The 23806-nt window shown below is 44.5% G+C and overlaps 1 protein-coding gene across 1 annotated transcript in view; it reads right to left on the bottom strand.

Annotated features, from left to right (window-relative positions):
* Positions 1–20042, bottom strand: part of IGSF21 (immunoglobin superfamily member 21) — a 65135-nt gene extending 45093 nt beyond the window's left edge. Inside the window, exons 1-7 of the mRNA XM_078781081.1 lie at positions 20025–20042; positions 19915–19924; positions 19353–19468; positions 14296–14437; positions 14029–14148; positions 11382–11497; positions 9833–10096 (exon numbers count right to left, since the gene is read on the bottom strand). Of these exons, the coding sequence (XP_078637207.1) occupies positions 9833–10096; positions 11382–11497; positions 14029–14148; positions 14296–14437; positions 19353–19468; positions 19915–19924; positions 20025–20042 (786 nt within the window). The remainder of the gene's footprint in view (positions 1–9832; positions 10097–11381; positions 11498–14028; positions 14149–14295; positions 14438–19352; positions 19469–19914; positions 19925–20024) is intronic.
* Positions 20043–23806: the final 3764 nt, after the last annotated feature.

Below are 23806 nucleotides of genomic sequence, written 5' to 3'. Positions count from 1 at the left end.
CTGTAAAACTGTCGCACTCAGGGTAGAGTTAATAGTAGAGGGAACTACATTGCGTGCCACACTAAAGTAGGTAAAAATTTATCGGGTCGGGACGCCCCGAGGGTAGAGAAGGGTGCAATGTTGCGAATATGGAATTTGGCCTCCATATCCGCTTGTAAATATTCCCCTATTTTCTCCAATACTCCCCAACTTTCCCCAATCCCCCATTCCCTAGTCCCATTGCATGTAAATAACAATCAGTAGAGCCGACCTTCCCCTTATTCCCCCATTAAATGTCGTGCCCAGGTCCACCGCACCACACGTAGACAACTTTCGGACATCTTCCTAGTTATTCTTAATCTATGTCAGTTAAGGCCTCGTCTCCATTAATTATGACTCTTCGTTGCACCAGAATGTGATTATATGGCATCAGTAGTGAGTTTAGGACCTTTCCCATACCTCCTTCCATCTTCTTCCCCAACAATTACAACAACAACAGAGGAGATGGCGGCGGAGCGGGGGAGGATGCGTCCTCACACCGGCTCGATTAGCGCCATAGACCATGCGCTCCACGGGGTTACCACGAAGGGGCTCCTTGTCAGCTCCTCGTCAAGGGCGGAGCCTGGTAAACCCCCCGCACGCACCCAATGAGAAGCAACGTGCCGATTCCACGAGGCGGAGCTAACGAGCCGAGGGCGTCACTCCCCGCCGGATATACGCGGCCCCGCGCCGGATGTGACGAGAGATGCGCACCCAGCTTGGAGAAGGAAAGCCACCTGCGAGCGCTGAGAGAGATGCGCACCCAGCTTGGAGAAGGAAAGCCACCTGCGAGCGCTGAGAGAGATGCGCACCCAGCTTGGAGAAGGAAAGCCACCTGCGAGCGCTGAGAGAGATGCGCACCCAGCTTGGAGAAGGAAAGCCACCTGCGAGCGCTGAGTCAGATGCGCCCCCAGCTTGAGCAGACAAGACGCCATCCGAGCGCTGCGACCTCCCCGCATCTCTGGACCGGACCGAGTCGATTCTGACCTTTGAGCCCAGGTGCACCTGGAGCCATCGCTACCCGCCTGTCCTTTCCATCAATCCCCGTGTGAGTCAGCCTTGTCCCGTTTACCTGTCGTCTGTCCGGGGTTAATATAAGAGTGTGTCTAAGTGCTTGTCTTTCTATGCTGTCCCTCTTGTAGTTGTAATCTAACCTTCCGCCTTAATATAACCTCCTCCGGAGGTCTTGAGAACTGAACCCCTGGTGTCGTATTGTGTTATTGTAATCCAGCCGGGTGTCTTCTTTTTCTTATTGAGCCAGCATAGCGCGACTAGTCAACGTTCGGGCACAATCGGGTAACTTGTGCAGACGTGGTCATACCAATAAACCGCTCGGTAAATAACATCCAAGCCACGTCTGTAACAATACATTTATTTTATATAGCGCTTTTCAAGAAGCCCAAAGACGCTTTAAGTGTGTATATATGTATGTGTGTATATATATGTATGTGTATGTATGTATCTGTGTATGTATTTGCGTGTATGTATATGTATGTATGTATGTATGTATGTTTGTATGTATGTATGTATGTATGTATGTATGTGTGTATGTATATATGTATGTATGTATGTATGTATGTATGTATGTATGTGTGTTTATGTATATATGTGTGTTTGTATGTATGTATGTATGTATGTGTTTATGTATGTATGTTTATGTATGTATGTGTATATGTATGTATGTATGTATGTATGTATGTATGTATGTATGTATGTATGTATGTGTGTTTATGTATATATGTGTGTTTGTATGTATGTATGTATGTATGTATGTGTTTATGTATGTATGTTTATGTATGTATGTGTATATGTATGTATGTATATGTATGTATGTATGTATGTATGTATGTATGTATGTGTGTATGTGTTAATGTATGTATGTTTATGTATGTATGTGTTTCTGTATGTATGTGTATGTATGTATGTATGTATGTTTATGTGTGTATGTGTATGTATGTTTATGTATGTATGTAGTGAGGGACACAGCCAATGTTGAGGAAGAAAGAGGGAAGAGATGATGTGGATTTTAGGGATAGGACAGGTAAGGTGTTAAAACAGGTGGGAAAAGTCAAGTACCTGAGTTCTACTTTGGAGAGAGGGGAATGGTGTGTATGTGCATGGTGGTATGTACGTGTTTCTACTTTTTCAGATTTCAGATTTCAAATCTTCAGTTTCCAGATTTTACTGCCAGGCAAACATTGAATCCTGAAGTTCCTCCCCAGAATCGGACATCACCAGCAAATCATGTACAAACAACATTTCTCAAAGTACTTCTTGCTTTGCTTCCTGTTGGACACATCCATCACCACCCCAAACCCAAAAGGACTAACAGCTGACCCCTGAAGTAAACCTACATTGATCTCAAACACCTCTGAACAACCATTCCTAGTTTTGACCGATAGCTTAGCCCCGCTCATACATCACCACAACTACCCTCACCAGTCATTCATGCGCCCCATTCCTCCTCAGACACCAACACACCATTTTCTTACAAACCCTATCACGTGCTTTCCCCAGATCGACAAACCTACTGTTTCCTTCCAAAAAATTATCCCGTTTCCACTTAAAAAATGAATATAGCACCTGGAATAAACAACCCAAGCTGCGTCACATAAATCCCTACCGACATTCTTAGCCAATCATTCACCACCCTTTCCAATAATTTGAACACTTGCTCCATTGTCTTGCTCCATGTGTTTCACCCATCAAGGCCTCCTTTATGTTCCTCCAATTCCTCCTCTGTATCCTGATGTCTGATAGTCTTATCAACCTCTTCTTTGAATCTGACCACATTGGACTCCTGTAGCTTCCATACCTTGATATTTACCTGCTCTTTCCATTCCGATTTCTTCCATTCTTCATCTGCCTCAAATCTAATGCTAATAACCTATGCTCTGGTTCACTGCTCCCTCCCCTGGAACCACCTTACAATCTAGCATCCGAAATCTATAATCACTTTGCCTCACTTGGAGAGCATCCATTTGACTCCTGGAGGGTCCACTTTTAAAGGTGATCTTCCGTTCTTCGCTCTTAAAAAACACCTGTGTTTGCTACAAATACTTCCAACTCCTCTGCCGTCTCCAAAATTCATTATCAGCCCTCTTATCTGGACCCCTTGATAACCACCCGTCTCAAGACGCACCTGCCCATTCACATCACCTAAAAACAACCACCGCTTCCAAATCTGGGAAGTCTCTCACCAAGTTTTCTGCATTCTTCCAACCTCATAATCGGAGGTGTCACCGCAGCTTCCAAAAAAGATTTGGGGCCCAGGCCTCCTTATACTTCAGAACGTCTAATAATGATCCATGGAATTGCCACGTTACAGAAAACGGTTGGTAGGCGGGGGATTAAAACAGTTGAAACACTATCAGAGCCATAAAAATGGCAGATGGGAAAACGTGTTTTCCAGAATTATCTGGAAGGATACAATGTACATCACCATGTTTATGAATTCACGGTGCATAAAACATACTCTTTGATAACATAATTATTCTCTTTTTTCAGACCAGAAAGTCGCTCGACTCTATGGTTCCGCAGACATGTCTGTAAGATGTTACCGGGCAGTGCCAAATGTACAAAGTTAATTTGAACCATTTTTTCCCCACTTTTGATCACACTCGCCTCTAAGCTGTCTAGAGCTAGACTATGTTCGAATCCCGGCCCGGCTATAAACCGTCGTCTCGGTGTTTCACAGGCAGGGCGATTCATCAAATGTGTGTGCTGTCCCTCGTATAGACGTTAAACCGGGCATCTCATCTGCCAGAATTAGTTGTTGGATGTTCGGGATCCCAAGGTTTCCTTCGCGGTTTTTTTTGGTTTTTTGGTTTCTTCGATTTCCTTTTCCAAGGTTTTGTCAGAATTAGTTGTTGGATGTTCGGAATCCCAAGGTTTCCTTCGCGGTTTTTTTTGGTTTTTCGTTTCTTCGATTTCCTTTTCCAAGGATTTTGCCAGAATTAGTTGTTGGATGTTCGGAATCCCAAGGTTTCCTTCGAGGTTTTTTTTGGTTTTTGGTTTCTTCGATTTCCTTTTCCAAGGTTTTGCCGGAATTAGTTGTTGGATGTTCGGGATCCCAAGGTTTCCTTCGCGGTTTTTTTTGGTTTTTCGTTTCTTCGATTTCCTTTTCCAAGGATTTTGCCAGAATTAGTTGTTGGATGTTCGGAATCCCAAGGTTTCCTTCGCGGTTTTTTTTGGTTTTTGGTTTCTTCGATTTCCTTTTCCAAGGTTTTGCCGGAATTAGTTGTTGGATGTTCGGGATCCCAAGGTTTCCTTCGCGGTTTTTTTTGGTTTTTGGTTTCTTCGATTTCCTTTTCCAAGGTTTTGTCGGAATTAGTTGTTGGATGTTCGGGATCCCAAGGTTTCCTTCACGGTTTTTTTTGTTTTTTGGTTTCTTCGATTTCCTTTTCCAAGGTTTTGCCGGAATTAGTTGTTGGATGTTCGGGATCCCAAGGTTTCCTTCACGGTTTTTTTTGTTTTTTTGTTTCTTCGATTTCCTTTTCCAAGGTTTTGCCGAAATTAGTTGTTGGATGTTCGGGATCCCAAGGTTTCCTTCGCGGTTTTTTTTGGTTTTTTGGTTTCTTCGATTTCCTTTTCCAAGGTTTTGTCAGAATTAGTTGTTGGATGTTCGGAATCCCAAGGTTTCCTTCGCGGTTTTTTTTGGTTTTTCGTTTCTTCGATTTCCTTTTCCAAGGATTTTGCCAGAATTAGTTGTTGGATGTTCGGAATCCCAAGGTTTCCTTCGCGGTTTTTTTTGGTTTTTGGTTTCTTCGATTTCCTTTTCCAAGGTTTTGCCGGAATTAGTTGTTGGATGTTCGGGATCCCAAGGTTTCCTTCGCGGTTTTTTTTGGTTTTTGGTTTCTTCGATTTCCTTTTCCAAGGTTTTGCCGGAATTAGTTGTTGGATGTTCGGGATCCCAAGGTTTCCTTCACGGTTTTTTTTGTTTTTTGGTTTCTTCGATTTCCTTTTCCAAGGTTTTGCCGGAATTAGTTGTTGGATGTTCGGGATCCCAAGGTTTCCTTCACGGTTTTTTTTGTTTTTTTGTTTCTTCGATTTCCTTTTCCAAGGTTTTGCCGAAATTAGTTGTTGGATGTTCGGGATCCCAAGGTTTCCTTCGTGGTTTTTTTTGGTTTTTGGTTTCTTCGATTTCTTTTTCCAAGGTTTTTGCCGGAATTAGTTGTTGGATGTTCGGGATCCCAAGGTTTCCTTCGCGGTTTTTTTTGTTTTTTTGTTTCTTCAATTTCCCTTTCCAAGGTTTTTGCCGGAATTAGTTGTTGGATGTTAGGGATCCCAAGGTTTCCTTCGCGGTGTTTTTTGCTTTTTGGTTTCTTCGATTTCCTTTTCCAAGCTTTCTGCCGGAATTAGTTGTTGGATGTTCGGGATCCCAAGGTCTCCTTTGCGGATTTTTTTGGTTTTTAGTTTTTGGTTTCTTCGATTTCCTTTACCAAGCTTTCTGCCAGATTTAGTTGTTGGATGTTCGGGATCCCAAGGTTTCCTTCGCGGTTATTTTTGGATTTTGGTTTCTTCGATTTCCTTTTCCAAGCTTTCTTCCGGAATTGGTTGTTGGATGTTCGGGATCCCAAGGTTTCCTTGACGAAGAGGTGAGCTGTCGTTGGTACCTTGAGCAAATTACGAATTATTCTCCTAACCTCACGTTTCCCCCTCTCCCAAGGGAACGAAGTTTGAAAATGTCATTCTACCCTCCCACTCCCAAATGGGGTTGCTACATCCCTTAGCTGGCCATGCGGATTGGTAGTTGCAGTAGCTTCATTTTTAAGGTACATTATTGCTAAATAGGGAGCTCGCTAGCTGGCATGCTGCATTCACGAGTAATGGCCGATTAGCGCAATTATTATTTTGGGAAAAGCTTCCCAACATGGCGTCTGTCTTGATGCTTGAAGAGCAAGTGCTGTTTAATGATTTCGGTGTAAACACTAATGACATGAGGGCATGTAAATAACATTATTGTAAATGTAATGCGAAGGCCAGATTTCAGCAGGCTTACTCAGTTGGACTTTGAAGGTTCCAGGTGAGGTTTGTGCACGAGACTGCTAAGTGGAATTCCTATTAACCTGGAGCAGACTAATGCAATGCCAATGGAGCTGAGGATCCTATGATCCAATGCCAATGATCCTAAAGTCACTGTTCTGTGGCAATATTGTTGGCGCAATGGCCGAGTGGTAATGGAGTCATATCTCAGAGGACAGTTCCCTTGTTGCCCTGTGTTGTTTAGCTTACTCTTGCCAGAGTCTCCACTTAGTTTCAAAACAACCAATATGGGATAGCAACATACACTTTATGGGTGAATCTTCGTGATACTAAAACAACTTTGGATGGGCACCAAAAATGCTGCCTAAAAAAAGGACCACGAACCACAGCACCCAAACCGAAGAGATATAGAAATCGGATTTGAACTTGTGATTCGTGCAGCAATGGATAGACATCCTAATCATCAAACAAGATATCAAGAAAGTCAAATTGGAAATTTGGAATAATCTTTGTTCTACAATAATTGCATTGAAAACATCACAACTTCGTGCATAATTAACGGGAAAAAGAAAAATAGCTTCGAGTGAAGTCGAAGGCCTCCATCATACATCCCCATGCTTCCCACCTAAAGCAAAGTTAAAAGATGTCAAAAAGTTCCTCCAGGAATGATCCAATATCAAATTTTGAGTTAAAAAATATTTTGACCCCTGTGACCCTCAGTCCCCACCCCCTGGGACATGAACCGGGGTGAAGGGAGTAGGGGATGGGGGGTAAAATAAAATAAAGATCGTTGCATATTTCATGCATCCCCCAATGTTAATTGCTTAAACAAAGATTCTTTAAAATGGTTAAGAATGTGCCCGTAATTGCAGTTTTTGGTATTTGACCTTTTGACCCCGCCCCAGGGCCCCAAGAGCGGGGCCATGAATGGTACTGCTCTTGCACCTTCTTGCCATGTGGTGATCATAACTACCAAGTTTGGTGAATTTATGTACAACCGTTTAGGAGGAGATTATAATGTAATGGGCGGACAGACAGATGGAGCCGATTAAAGTACGCTCCCCCCCCCCCCCCCCCCATTTTTTAATCGGGGGATGAAAAGACAGATCCTTGGCCTTGAGTGGAGCCCGTTCCACTCTTTTTATACCCGTTTAAGGAGATTACCACCAAGGAGATGTAATTTCTATTTTTGTGCTCGAGGGTCTATTTATTAGAGACCAGTGGAGATTGAATAACAAAAAAATAATTACAGTTCCACGAATGTAAAACTTAAAAGAACGAAAAAAAAGCATGATTTTTTTTTCAATGCAATTAAATGGAAATTTCATTGAATTGAATGTTTTTCTAACGCAATGCGCATAAAATAACATGTAAACCCCCACTTGCCATCATTGTAGCATTTCCAGGGCAAAACAAAATGAATGGTCAGAGCATCCGGTCCGAGTCTTGGACGTTTTGTTGGCACGAATCCCGGCTGAATCGTACCAAAGACTTAAAAAAGCGTTTTCTTTTTCTTAAAAAAAAGGACAAAGAACCAATGGTTAGCAACCTTGGGAAGGAGCAAATTCCTCCTTGATTGTCCCGCTGAGTGCGGCGAGAAAGGCCACACTCGGTGCTGTCACCCAGAGCACTCTGGGAAATGACGCCACTTCCCCCCAATCTCAGTGGCGGTTTCTGCATGAAGTCAGGTCTGGTGTCATCGAATGCATCTGTGTGCAAACTATGTTCAAATAAAATAATGACAAATTTTGAGTCAGAAAAGCAGAAATCAACCAATTGACAGAAGTCTGGTACAGCTGATTAATGCTGGCTTGTTAATACAAATGGTAGCTGCGCCTGCGACTCATGGTCTCATGTCGCCCTAACAACACGCTGCTGCCCGTCCTCATTATGTTGTCTCATTCTTCGTCGTCGTCTTGTCCTTCTCTTACCTTGTTTTTATTCCACGGTGCCGACTCGGTGTGCCATATATTTTTTCTCAATCAAGGAGATGACAAGGAAAAAGACGACAAAGTCATGCATTCCTTCGGGCTCTCAATTTTGAATACGTCTGGTGGAGCAAAATAGTGGGTTCTTTTTGTTTTTTGTAATACTCTCTTTACCCAAGTTTTTCATTAGGCCGTGACATGTGTGTATCGTTAAAAAGATGGTGTGGTTTAAAATCACTCCTGTCTTGTTTTTGTGTAAGTTTATTTGTAATTTTCACCTTTTGTGCTCTTCATTACCCGCGCCAGAGGAGAGGATATTGCATTTGAGTCCGTTTGTTTGTCTGTTTGTTTGTCTGTTTGTCAGTTTGTCCGCACAGAATAAATATGATTTTCTCTGTAACCGTTGGTCTGATTGACAGGAAATTTTCACCAGAGGTGCAACTCCACCTGTACAATGTTTTAATGATAATTATGACGTCATAGGTCACGAGGTTCGGCCGCCATCTTGAAAAAAACGAAAAACTTTGCACCTCTATATCTCCGAAAGCGCTGAATAGAAAAAATGAGACATGGCTCATTGTGAAGAACTCTCCATGGGGAATAAAATATGTTAATGATGATGTCATAGGTGCCTCCATTATGACGTCATAATTCGACAACTACAAAACTTCATCCGATCAAAATGAAATTTCTTGAGCATAATCTAGGAATAAATTGGTTTAGAAAAAAAATGATGACGTCACCGGTCACGTGGTTCGGCCGCCATATTTGTTTTAACACAAAAGCCTTAAAAACCACTGAAGATACACCCTGGCAAGGGTTTGCAATCTCCGATTGCTCTTTTTCTTGTTCTTTATTTAATTCGCAAATGCTTATTCTTTTTGGGTGTGATTGTTTGTTACCCCGCGCACGCGAAGTGAAAAGCTGCGTTACGCAATTGTGTCTCCCCTCCGCATTCTGTCTGTATGTCACTTTTGTCTGCGACGTAATAAAAAACACAAGCAGTAGGTACAAATAATTAATGTAACATGTTAAATAAGGTGGTATATACGACATTGGCATCTACAGCGGTGAACTTCGAGAGTTTTTTTTAATGATCCTTAGAGTCTCTATTTAATTTCAATTAAATTATACACCTGCACTTGACACGAGGTAACGTGTTCTATTAACTTCCTAGTTACCTCCGCCACCGAAGGTGGATGGGGGTTATGTTTTCACCTGTCTGTCTGTCTGTCTGTCTGTGAACAAGATATCTCAAAAAGTTGTGGATGGATTCGGACGAAATTTGGCGGAGATGTAGTTTATGTGACACGGACGGAATGATTAGATTTTGGTGAAGATCCGGATTCGGATCCGGCTAGTAGAATTTTTAAAGTGATTCTTCACCATTGGGAGATTGGGCCAAAAACGACACAGAGCAGGATATCTCAAAAAGTTGTGGACTGATTTGGACGAAACCTGGTGGACAGGTTGGGTGTCTGACAAAGACGATTCGATTCGATTTTGGTGAAGATCTGAATATGGATTCGGATATGAGAAATATTTAATTTTCAAAGTGATTCTTCGCCATTGAGAGATCGGGCGAAAAGCGATATACAACATTTAAAAAAATTGTGGACGATTTATGACTAAACTTGGGGGATGAGTTGGTTAGGTGACAAGAACAAACCGATTATATTTTGGTTCAGGTCCGAATCCACATCCGGCCTATCAGTGGGATACAAAACATAAACTGTTCAGCCAGGTGGAGGTGTGCTCTCTACCGAGTACCGTTGTAGTCTGATGTTGTGTTTATTTATATATTTTTCTTCTGAATTGTACATAGTTTTAACTCTTCCAATTATTCTTCATCTGCAGGTTTTATATGCTCACACATAGTGACAAAAAAGACAGGCAATTACCCTCAGCTGTTCTTTCTTCGCCACCTTGCGCCTTTGCCAGGACACTTGCGTGGGCGTGTGCCGTCTCCCCTCCGCATCCTGCAACGCAGCCAATGCCACGTCTCCATCTGGCTTGGTGTCATCCGGTACAGGATCAGGAGTCAGCACAGGATGATGGCGGGCGTGGGTGTTCGGAGGCTGCTTCAGAGCAGCGGGTGCATGCGAGACAGGTGACTCCTGGCTAATCTCTGATTGCAGCAGATTGCCATCGCGTCTGAAATACACCTGGCAAGGAAGGTGTAGACTGTGAAAAAGAATATGTCGAGCTAAGCAGTCCCAGACAGCAGTGCAAGTAGCAATAAATTATGTTTCTCCAAAAATGACATCTCCTTTTAAAAAAAGATTGCTTAAGAGGGACGTTTCCTTGTTATGTACACAAACGTAGTGGAACTTTTGACCCCTCCGCTTGGTATGTCTCGTAAACTTCCGGTACTGCCTTCTTGGTATTCCAGACTAGCTCAACAGTGGGCGAGCTATTACCAGCACCCTGAACAAATTCCAAAACCCCATCAGTGGCACAGCCCCACCCTCAGCCCATGATGCTTCCCTGCAGTCATGTGCTGCATACTACAGAAGAAGAAGAAGAAGAAGAAGAAGAAGAAGAAGGCTAAATCACAGACACAAAATCAAAATTAATATATTACATTTAATTTATTATTATGTTGCTTCTGCTGATGTGCGTGCACACAGCATACTGACAAAACTCCTGGGGCCATGCTGTCTGGCTTTCCACCCCAGCGATAGATAGCTCGCCTACTCTTCGCGAAGCCTACTCTCCATGGGATCTTTAAAGTCCACCTACTAATACCGACAGATGGGACGCGCAGTTTAACGTTCATCCGAGGGATGAAAGTTCATCTTCTACATGGGATTTGCCGAGTGGGTATCTCCCAATAGTGAGATGGGTACCGAGTGGGTATCTGGAGGTACACACACGCCTCTAAGCCATCTAGCCTGGGTTCGAATCCTGACCCCAGGTATAAACTGCCATCCTGGTTTTTCACTGGCAGGGTGTGATTCATCAATGTGATTGTCGTCCCTCGGATGAACGAATAATGTGTATTGCACAAATACTAGAACTTCAAGCCAATTTGCCTGAAGATCTTTAAACCAATTTTCGGGGCAATCCATGCAAACCTGAGATGGTTGGCAAGTACACCAGCAACGATGCCCATCCGAACACCGCGATACGTTCATCCCAGAGCAGAGACCTTCGCACCATTTAATTTCACCGTAATATATATAAAGTCGGAAAACATTCAAGCAACTAAACGTTTGACAGGTTTAATGACTTTCCAGGTGCAATTTCTTCAAATAAAGTAATTGTGCAGCATGTTCCCAATGTCAATACATCATGTCACCAAAGCACGCCGCACTAAGCACGCAATATCGTAATAATTACCCAAAATTATTTCATTAAACCTCAAAACATTCCACCTCCTAAAACGTGTCGGATACCTGAACCACACAAAGTAATCACATGAAATGCGCTCATTATACATCACCGTACTGTGGGTGCTGGCTTTCCTCCAGGTACGATGCAGACGAGTGTCAGGTTATGTGATGTGAGGCCATTGGAGGCTGGAGGTCCATCTGCTGCCAGAAGGGAGATGGAGGATGGTGGAACTGCGAGGTGGTGGCGATAGGAACGGGGAGATGGGATGTAAAGAGGTAATGAACCCGTTTGTACCAATCCATTTTTACGTGCTTCAGGGTGTGGATGTTACTGATCATGAGGATCGGTTGGGGACACAAAGTCCAAATTATCTCTAATGTACAAGATTGATCGGCCTTTTTGGTAAAGGCAAGAACACAAACTGAGTTAGAATCCAATTTTCCCACTTTCCTTATTGGAGTACATCCTTCATTCGTTTAAATACACATCATACATTAATTGCTGTTCTGAAAACAGCAGGCCATTGTGTGATGCTACTCTGCTCAAATTACAGTCCCGATCTTACACTTGCAAACCACTCAGGGTTTCCTTGGTCTTATAGTGATACAGAAGCAATTGCTCTGCACAATCTTCTTCTTTTGTATGCAACACAAGGCTGCTGGATAGCATCATTGCCCGAGGGCATGGCTATGCTGCTCATGAAGTGCCCTCTTTAGGTTAGGGCAGTTATTTGTAATTTGGTCAGGGTGCTGGCGATAGCTCGCCTACTCTTCGTGAAACACACCGTGGGATCTTTACATCCACTAACTAATGCCGGCAGACAGGACGCAAAGTTTAACGTCCACCTGAGGGACGACACACACATTGATGGATCGCTCTACCTGTGAAACACTGGGATGATAGATTATCGCTGGGTCGGGATTAAAACCCAGGCTAGACAGCTTGGAAGGGAGTGTGTGTCCCTCTAGGTCTAGGCTAGACCTCTACGTCTAGGTCTCTGGGCAATGAATGAATAGTACCAATCAGATCATGCATTCCACCTAACATAGTGTATACAACTGCTTGGCAGACCCATGCGACTCCAATAATGGTGGTGAGTCTCCAACAGGACATCACCTCTATATCAAGAAGTACAATGATATTTCAACAGATTATGGAAATTTCATACCAGAAAAAAAGGAATACACATGATAACTTGCTCAAAACACAGTAGGTAACGATAAAGCAGCGCTATCTTTCTTGGGTAAAGTCAAGAATGGTGGTGAGTCTCCAACAGGACATCACCTCAATATCAAGACGTACAATTATATTTCAACAGATTATGGAAATTTCATACCAGAAAAAAAGGAATACACATGATAACTTGCTCAAAACACAGTAGGTAACGATAAAGCAGCGCTATCTTTCTTGGGTAAAGTCAAGAATGATGGTGAGTCTACAACAGGACATCACCTCAATATCAAGAAGTACAATTATATTTCAACAGATTATGGAAATTTCATACCAGAAAAAAAGAATACACATGATAACTTGCTCAAAACACAGTAGCTAATGACAAAGCAGCAGTATCTTTCTTGGGTAAAGTCATACATTGATTGAAAGACACAGATAATGAATGTTCAGGTTTAACAAGTGATAGAACCACATGAAAAGATACTGCATTATCATGTATTCATTATTCAGCATCCTTCTCTATTATTAATGGATATTTCCATCGCAATGAACTGACTCGGGTGGGCTGAGGATTTATCTCCAATCAAAAGCCAGAATTGGTCGCTCACATTAAATCGCCACCGGGCTTGTAGCCGAAGGCACCAGCCAGTCGACTCATTCTATCCGGAGTGGAGAAAACAGTCCGTAAGGGGTTATGTCGTGCTTGGATGTGTCCAGCGCAGCGCAAGGAGAGATTTATAATAGGCGTGAGACGATCAAAAGGAATACAATTTTGGGTGAACCTGCCACGGGATGTGTTACATTTACCTGAGCTGTGGCACCCTACTGTCTCGATCAAAGCACCTCACCGCCCTCAAGACAACTTTTCATTCAGCCACAAAGTCAACTGAGCAGGTAAAAAAAAACGAATACAGTAACAGCCGATCCGCCCACGAGGTGGGACACGAGGTTTATCAATTGTGTGTGTGTGTGTGTGTGTGTGTGTGTGTGTGTGTGTGTGTGTGTGTGTGTGTGTCTCTGTCTGTCTGTCCGTCCAGGCTATAACCTGTTGACCATTTGAGCTTTTATCATCAAATTTTCAAAAAAAAATCCTTATTACGAGAATACGGAAAAGACTAATGAATAATTGGGTCAAAATGTCAAAGGACAAAGTGACAGTGAGTACAAATAGGCCTCAGTAGCCTGTACACTGCGTAGCATCCGCTCCACCCATCTCTTTAGTTTGTCCGCTTGCATTTTGAGATGCTTTATCATTTCAGGATTTGTCATCAAATTTTCAATAATAACTTTATTACGAGAATACGGAGAACACCAATTAATAAATTTGACATTTACTTTGTGTTTTTTTTTTAAAGCTCTTTCTTTCATGAAGTTTACTTCCAGTACGAAGTGGGCGCAGACGTGCTTTGCATTTTGAGATGTTTTCACGTTAATACAATGCTTTTTTGACAAATTCAATCGAAACAACCCGGTCCTGAGTATTTCTGTTAACAAACCAGTTTAATTTCACCCTACCATTTCCAAGCCAATGAAACAAAGAAAAGTTTGAGCTGCGAAAACGAATTATACCGATATCCTTGTTACATACCCATGACGTTGAGAAAAAGGTGTCCTGTAGCCTCCAGCATCTGGCTGTGGTCCTGAGCTATGACCTCACATTGATAGGACCCGTGATCATGAGGCCTCACCTCGGCCAGCCTGTGGGACACTTATCGAAATGAAATATTCCACATAATAAATCAATAAAAACTGACGTTAATCTTTTCAAACGAGATGAGCACTTCAGCCATTAAAGCAATTTCCCATCAACTGTCTCTACTTCTATATAAACCGCAATTCCTGCTGTACTCCCCACCTGTCTCTGTATTGCTCCCATTGCTGCACCTGAGACTCGTGTGGTGTGTGGTAGCGGTGCGCCGCATCTCCTCTGAGTTGTTATGTAGCTGGGTGGATCCGTAGGTGAACAGAGATTGGCGTTGCGCTCCACCGGCCTTAAGCTGTTTGAGATGAGGGAATGAAGAAAAGGTAGGGAAAGAGAACGTGGATACAATGGAGGTAAAGGGTGCATTTCATGAGCGATAATTGGTACATAAGTGCAACTCATTTATTGCTCTTTCCCTCCACTTTGGACTTTTCTCAAGATCTCACTGCCTTTCAATCTGAAAAAAGGTGCGCAGAAGGCAGGTGTGCATGGTTATTTCATTCGGTTTCATACCGAGCCGCTAAAGCCCCAGTCATACCGGATTTGAGTGGCCACGAATCGCCCCGATCACCCTCGATCTGGCGATTCCCCGCACCAACACGACTTTTTGGCAAGATCGGCTGTAAATTTTCCCACAGTCATACCAAAACACCCCTGCCACGACTCCCGTACAATCGCGCCGTGACCGCCGCGCCGACAAAGCCCGATCCACCAAGTGCGCGGCAAGATCGCCACAAGTCCTAGCCCGTGCCCACACGTCTTCGCCCCGATCCGCCCTGATCCGCCCCGATCCACCCCAATCCCACTACGACCGCATTACGACGGCACTACGACCTCACTACGACCGCAGTACGCACGCATACGTGCCCACCCGTCCGAGCCCGACTGCGTGGCGGCCGTCCTTGCCCTATATAAGAACGGCCAAGAATCGCGCCGACCTAACTACGATCTTAAAATTCAGACGACGCTAATTCACGTTATTTTTGTATGTCGTTTATATAAATCATCAACTCCAAGCCTTCCAATGATGCCGCCAGCCAGGAAGAGGGGGAGGGGATCCAGGAAGACGTGCACAATCACGTGGCCACCGTGACCAGCTTGGATGTGATCGATGTGACCAGCTTGGAATCAGGAGATGAAATGATTTCGCCGCCGGGGATCGCCTATATATACCCGGTCTTGTGACAGGTCGTACTGGCGCCTACTGGTGCTTACTGCATGCTTACGGCAGTCTTGGCGGAGTCTTGTTAATTCGTGAGAGATCGGCAATGATCGTGCGTCGTCGTACTGCTGCGCGAACGTGGTCGGGACGGATCGGGGCAATTCTTGGAAGATCGTGATGGCAGTCGTACGGCGTCCATGTGAGGATGTACGGCGGTCGTATCAGTGCTTGCTGGATGCGGAGCGAATCGTGGCAGCCAAGTTTCCCGACCACCGCAAGACACTCCACGACCATTTTCCCGATGCCCACACACGCCTGTACGACACCCTCCAGACAGCAGCAAGAGTTTGAAAAACGCCACGAATCGCCACGATAATTTTGAACAGTTCAAAATTGTCGGGGCGGCTTCCCGTCTCGACCCGAACTGCCAAGTACACCCCCGACCATCCAGGAATCGCCAGGACCCCAATACGATCTGGCCAAGAATGTCGCCCCGATCTTAGGTCGTGGCGATTCGTGGCCTGAAAATGGCCGGTATGACTGGGGCTTAAGAAGTAAATCCTGGTGGCATCTGGTCAAATCTGTTTCTGGTGTTTGTTCCCCCTTCATCCCCTCCCTTACCTCAAATGGCTACAAAGCTGACTCCGCACGTGAAGAAGCTGAATGCCTCAACTCTGTGTTTGCCTCTAAATCTTGTGTCCCAAACACATCCCTCTCTGTACCCACCGTACCCAGTCATACCCAGCAGCTCCTGGACTCTGTGTCCTTCTCTCCTGACAAGGTGGAGAAGTTTCTGTCAATCCTCGACTCTGATTCTGCAACTGGACCAGACGGCATCAGCCCACGGGTCCTAAAATCCTGCTCTGCTGCTCTTTCACAGCCTCTCTCTGTTCTTTTCACTCTCTCTTTTGCTCAAGGTCATCTGCCATCTGCTTGGAAATCAGCAAACATTACGGCTTTACACAAAAAGGTGCTAAAACATCCTTGCAACTACAGACCAATCAGCCTGCTCCCAATTATCAGCAATGTCATGGAATCCATCATTGCTTCGGATATCAAATCCTTCCCCTTCTCCAATGGCTTGATCTCTGATAATCAATTTGGATTTAGACCAGGTCACTCTACTTTGGACATGCTGCTTTTGCTGTCTCAACAATGGATGGAGGTCCTCAATGTCAAACAGGAAATTAGAGCTGACTTCCTTGACATGTCACGTGCCGTCGATACGGTACATGCCGTCGATTAATGTTAGCTCTTACACGAGCCTCGATCGTGTATACGAAATAAATAAATAAATAATAATAACTCCGACCGAAAGACCCCTTCCTTAAAACCCTTGTCTTCTTTACCCTCAAGCCATGCCCCCAGGTCCTAACATTGTCCATTCTGCTGAAAAACTCCATTGCACCTATGTTGTCCACAATCTTCATTATCTTAAACATCTCAATCATATCTCCTCACAATCACCTCCTTTCCAATGTATGAAGTCCTGTCTCCTTCAAATGTTCCACATAGCTTTGTGTAGTGATGAAGTCAGACAATGAAGATATCCTCTTCCTTCCTCGAAGGCTATTAGATGTCCTTCCTCAGTTGTGGTGACCAAAACTGCACACAATATTGTAGATAAGGCCTCACTAAATTCCACCACTTCTGACATATCAGTTATCCCCCATGAATACAACCTAAAAACCCTATTTCCTTTACCTGTACTACCTACCTGCCATTGTCCTGCCTGCTTACCCTACACCCTGTATCTATTACCACCCGCAGATCCTTCTCCTGTGAAACACGCTCAAAAATTGCCCCTTACATCATGTGATCTCTATTTTAATTATTCGTACGCATCGCCAGCACCTTACTTTTTTATGTTAAACATAGATTGTGTTGAGTGAGAGAAAGAGGAAAATCGGAGAAACAACAAAAACAACAGACATTTTAAGGCCATTTTCCCTGCAAGAGCGGGGGTGAGCCTTGTGGTCCCCATGACAATCTTCTCCATTTTGCCCTATTTTCTGCATCTCCCCTTGTTAACCCCCTTGCCCGCATTTCTTCTTCGACCATCTTTAACCAAGTCTTTCTCGGTCTTCCCCGTCCTCTACTTCCTTCTATATTCATTTCCATTACTCTTCTCAACCAGTCACTTTCATCCTTCCTCAACACATGACCAAACCATCTCAAACTGTTTCTCTTCACAGCATCCATCACAGGCTCTATTCCCATCATCTTTCGCAATTCATCATTTGTCTTCCTCTCTCTCAACGATACTCCACACATCCACTGAACCATTCGCATTTCCACCCTTTCCAGCCTTCGTTGCTGCTCTACGTTCATTGTCCATGTCTCGCTCCCATAAATCATAACACTTCTCACACATGCAGCATACACCTTTCCATTCAGCTTCAACGACACTCCCCTCCTCGTCAGCACGCCACTCAGTTCCCGAAATTTCTTCCATGCACATCTCACTCTAGCAACCGTTGCCGAGTCTGATCCAACTTCTCCATTCAGCATGTCTCCTAGGTAACAAAGTGTTTTCACACCTTCCAGCTTCATGCCGTCTCCTAGATCCAACTCAACATTTCCTCCATCTGCAGCTCCCTCTGTGCACACCTTACACTTGAATGTAGCTGCCACACTAGTTAATGACCCTCTCAAACCACTACATTTTTGATGAACCCACTCAGCGCACATTGTACATTGAATGGAATTCACTCCGACACCCTTCCTGCACACAGCACACGGCCACTTCCCAGTTCTTTCCAACTCACCACATGCTTTACCACTTGCCATCACCTTCGTTTTTCCGATATTCACCTTCAGACCTTTTGTCTCCAAACATTCCTTCCACTTGTTCATCTTGTCCTTCAGTCCATCCATACTTTCTGCAATCAACACCAGATCATCTGCATAGATCAACTCCCACGGTAAACCCTCCTTTACGTTCCGAGCCAGCACCTCCATCACAGATACAAATAGTAGTGGACTTAGTACCGACCCCTGATGCACTCCCACCTTCACCTCAAACTCACCACTGTTCCCGTCCTTCGTCCTTACAGCTGTGCGCGCTCTTTTGTACATTGCCATCACTACTCTGATCAACCATTCCTCCACTCCTAACTTTCTCAATGCCCATGTCACTACTTCACGTGGAACCCTATCGAATGCTTTCTCCAGATCAACAAACCCAAGAAACAACTTCTTCCTCTTCTCCATGTACTTCTCCTGCAACTGACACAATAAAAAGCACATCTGTCATTCCTCTTCCTGGCATAAATCCAAACTGCATTTCGTCAATCTTCACTTTCTTCCTTATCCTCCTCTCCAACACCCTTTCCAATACCTTCATTCCATGCTCCAATAACTTTATCGCTCGATACGAGCCACAGTCCAGAGGGTCACCTTTACCCTTGTTTCGAGGGACGAGGGTACTCAGTTCCCCAGCCACTGGAATGCGGCCTTCTTTCACCACCAGATTACAGATCTCTGTCATTCTCTTCACACCCCAACTTCCTGCTGCCTTCAACATATCTCCCACAACTCCCGCCGTCCCTCCCGCTTTTCTACTCTTCATTGCTTTTATCGCTTCCTCAACTTCCTTCTCGGTTATCTTCTCTGCCGGTCCTAAAACTGGGTTACTCTCTATGTTGCCATCCCATTCATTCTCTGCATTCAACAGTATTTCCATATATCTCTGCCATCTTCCTTTAATTCCATCTGGGTCCACAACGATTTGTCCCACTTCATCCTTCAAGCAACTCACCCCCATCACATCACACCTCTCTTTCGCTATCTGCTTTGCAATCCTGAATACCACTTTCTGACCCTCTTCCAAATCCAAGCGTTCTCCGAACATTTTCCTACATGCCTCCTGCACTTTTGCTGCCTCTTTCTTTGCAGCCTTCTTGGCTGCCTTATAACTTTCATGCTCTGCCTTTTCTGCCCCCATACCCTTCGCCTTCTGCCACTCTTTGAACTTCTTCCTCGTCTCGTCAATCTTCGAAAATCAAAAGAGGAAAATCTGAGGAAGGGGTTTTTTTTTAAATCTCACCTTGTACCAGGTAACCTGACAGAGCAGCCCATCCGTATGCATTCTGCAGGTGAGGGTCACCGGGTCACCCGCTGTCACAGTAATCACCCGCTGTTCCACAACCACAGTGAGATAACCTGATGAAAAGAATAAATAACGTCAGTTATATGTTTCCTCACCACATACAAGTCAGTTATATGTTTCCTCACCACATACAAGTCAGTTATATGTTTCCTCACCACATACAAGTCAGTTATATGTTTCCTCACCACATACAAGTCAGTTATATGTTTCCTCAAATCACTACCTCTCCATCATGATAACTCTGTGCCTGACTTTAAGACACCATCTTCTGATCAGGCAACGTGGGTTCTGGCGATTGCTCTTACGCAGGTCAAGCAACCTCCATGATGGTTTCAGTGAGCAATCCTCATGTCTCTATCTCCATGTACCTGTCTTTGCCTGTCTCTTGACAATAAAAATGTCTCTTGATTAAAAAACTCCATGTCTTGTCTTGACCTTCACTAAAAAAACACATCGACAATGCGTCTTCGCACCATAGTGTATCCAAAATAACACATACCTGTATGATCCTATAAGAAACCATGCAGGTAACTTCAGGCAAAAAATGTTCCTGCACCTTTTTAAAGGTTACCTTAAATATAAACATGAAGCAGAGTTTACCTATGTTACATGTAAGCCATCTGACATGGTGACGGTTCACAGCTACACTAGTTCTCAAAACAGTTTGTGCTCCAGGCAAGAATACATCGCAGCTCAGATCCCTTTTCGTTGTTACCTGCCAAACCGATAGCTGTGCGCAGCTCAGGCACATGGATAGTCAAAGTTCCCTTTCAACTATCTCCCCACCTGGAGCTGCTAGTGTGTGTTGAGTGTCAGCGTAAAAGGTTGTTACCTGCCAAACTAATTGTGGACCCTTTATGCAGGAAGAAAGGATCAAAGGTCTGTGAAAGTGCCTGCACCTGGAGAGTAGCGACTGGCACGGTGCCACCAAGTTAGCGTGACCTTCAGAGCTAAAAGCTGAATGAGCATTTGCTTCAACCTCTGAGATAATATATCAAAGATATAATACTGATGAAAAGCTTGGGTACTTAGTGTGTGTGTGTGTGTATATATATATATATATATATATATATATATATATATATATATATATATATATATATATATATACTGTATATACACATACATACTGTATGTATACATGCAGTCTATACATATATACTAATCAAAATAATTTAAGGGTCAAAGGAAATTTTTTGATCATTTTTGTAAGTATGTCTTTTTAAGCCAGATAGGGTTAGAATATCCCCCTTTGGGTTGTCATTTGGACTATAGACATCACGTTATTATGGGACATGCAATCATTGCACTTATCTTTAGAAACTTTTTAAGTTAACCCAGGTTTCCTTTTCATGGATTTGAAGCACGAACTTAGTCAGACTAAACTGACAAACTGCCTCGAAACACCCATTGTGACACCTCATGCACCATTTGCACGTGTTTTGCATGAGTGTCATTCCATGCATGCCAATTTTAGCAATAAAATGGCTGAGCATTTTCCATTCATCATCACTTGAAATTTGAAGATGGTTCGACGACAACTCAGCATCCAAGACAGGGGAAGGGCCATTGGCTGGCTACAAGATGACCAAACTCAGAGAACTGTGGCTCAGCGTCTAAATGTAAGCCAAGGTGTTATCGGCAGACTCGGGCAGAGTTTCAGGACAACTAATGCTGTTCAGAATCGCCCCCGTTCTGGAAGACCCCGATCAACAACAGCACGAGAAGACCGCTTCCTGATGATAACGGCGTTGCGACAGCGCTTTGTGACCGCATGGCATCTTCGGGATAAACTCAGAGCTGCCAGAGGCACCAACGTGTCCGACCAGACCATTAGGAATCGTCTGCGAGACCGAGGTTTGCGATGCCGGCATCCTGCAGTCCGACCACCACTACTTGACCGTCACAGAAGGGCTCGCCGAGATTGGTGCAGACATCATATCCGGTGGAACCGTGGTCAGTGGGCAGAGACAATGTTCACAGATGAGTCACGCTTCTCGCTCCAGTTCAATGATGGCCGGGCTCGTGTTTATCGTCATCAAGGAGAGAGATTTGCTGATCTCAACGTTGTTCAACGTCTACCATTTGGAGGAGGAAGTGTGATGGTGTGGGTGGGGATATCCATGAACCACAGAACCCCTCTGTACGTCGTCAACGGAAATTTGACTGGTCAGCGTTATCTCAACGATATTGTTCAACCTCTGGTAATTCCACTTCTGCAGCGGAATGGACCAGGAGCTTGGTTCCAGGACGACAACGCAAGACCTCATCGTGCCAGGGTGGTGACCGACTTCCTGCAGCAGCAGAACGTTCAGCACATGGATTGGCTTGCATATTCACCCGACCTGTCACCCATTGAGCATGCGTGGGATGAACGAGGGCGGCGAGTTCGATCACATCACGTCCCTGCCGTCAACCTCCGGCAACTGGCTCAGCGATTAGTCGCAGAATGGCAAGCGATCCTTCAACGTTATTTCCAACGCCTGATGAACAGCATGCGCCAACGTTGTCAAGAATGTGTGAATGCTAACGGTGGTTACACCGGTTACTGAAGCTTCTTCGACTTGTGTGGACATCATTTTGGGGGGTGCATGACTTTTTTCATCAGGGTGTTACGGGGTCAACCTCGAGGGGAGCCCTGGCAGAAAGATGTATGGTCCTTGGGTGAAAATAAGTCAATCAATAACGAGTCCACACCAAGGGTTACGAACAATCCCCAATATATTCCCAAATCCCGCACAGGAATCACAATGCGTTTACAGCACTTCCATACAATCCTTATCTATAGTATAGGTGGCGCCACCTTAACCCACAACAGTGTTGGCAACACTCACGGCCCTTGCCCCCAATGTCTCTGCACGCCTCCCAGGTGACGTCGAGTCGATCCAGCGATCGGGGAATCTATGTCCGATTCCAATCCGGGGCTGGGAGTGAGGATACTCGACAACCTCAGCGAGGATACCCGACTTCGCAGGTTCCGCAGTAATCCGGCGCTCTCCTGACGCACGGACTTCGGTTCACCGAGGCACGGTTCCCTTGTCCTTCACGTTCGGCGGCTGGGTCTCGAGCTGCAGTCTCAACTCTCAACCGTCTCCCTCCAATCTCTTTCGCGCACCAGGCCCAAGGTGCGACCCGTACATGCCCTCGTAGGCGTCGAGGCGAACAGCGCAGGGCGCTTGGTTCCTTCCAGGACCACACGGCACCTTGACACGTAACCGGCAATCAATCACCCCGCGCAGGTAACTCCTCTCGCCAGACAGGCTTTTCCAACTCCGTTCCAAAGTAGGTAACGATCGCCTCCGCTCGCGTCGGAGCTCTCGAAGCTTAACATGGCCGCCCTTTCTTCTCCTCCTCCTCTTCTTCACGATCCCGTTTCCGGTCTCGTTTTTCCCAGAAGGGCTCCTGACCCTTTAATCACAACAACCTTTAATAGAATATACATTAATAAGAAATGACCTGAATTGTAACCCCCATAAACCCGGAATTCGTAACAAGGGTAATAAACTAGTGTCTCATCAAAGGTTTTTGTTTTGTGTTTTCTGTTCTTGAGCCATAAAAGAATTATTTTGTCATTCGTCGTCACCATTTTAGCTCGTTAGCTTATATTTATATGCACAAATATTTTTGACCCTTAACTTCTTTTGAGTAGTATATATACATATAGTAGGGTTACATATAGTATATCCAGGACTCCCGTTACCATGGAGAGCATAAGTTCGTTTGAGGATGGATTTTGGTACATTGGGGGTATTTAGAAAAAAATGAGCTCCTATGCCCCTCCCAAAAGTGTGGGCTAACACCACCAGAGGGCAAAATCCAAAATGGCCGCTGGCGGCCATCTTGGAAATTACACAATTACATAACTCTTGAGTAAAATAACTTACAGACATGAAATAAGTGTCGTTTTTGACTAATTTAATGACCAGGAGTCCATGCCAGTGGTTATTTTTTTCATTTCATGGTCACAAACACGTGACTGGTGAACACGAGAAATTCAAACAATGTGGGGCGTATCAGAGCCAGCACGCAGCGGCATGCACATTCCAAACAACAGAAGCAGAAACACTCAGAATGTGCACCAACTCGTGTACGGATTGATGAGCAAGCTGTTCAAGATTTGATTGCATGCTTTGATGAATTTGATTGCAATCCCTAAGATCTCTCTCTGCCAACACTCCGCACTCTACAATCTGGCATCCATGCCTCAGATGACCTGGTTAATGACCTCAAGACTGCTCACCAGGACGGCAAAACCGAGGTAGAGGACTTCCTCCAAAACAGAGTACACTCAAAGAAAGCCTCTATCCACGACCTCATCAAGAGAAACTCCCAGCTCATTTTTGCTGGTATGGCAATCCCCAAACCATCTGGTGAGAATCTTAAAGTGCGAG

Source organism: Myxine glutinosa, chromosome 6, assembly GCF_964187855.1.
Source record: "Myxine glutinosa chromosome 6, kmMyxGlut1.1, whole genome shotgun sequence".
In the NCBI taxonomy this organism is placed as follows: domain Eukaryota; kingdom Metazoa; phylum Chordata; class Myxini; order Myxiniformes; family Myxinidae; genus Myxine; species Myxine glutinosa.
Note: the sequence above shows the minus strand (reverse complement) of the source record. Positions and strands in the feature narration are given on the sequence as shown.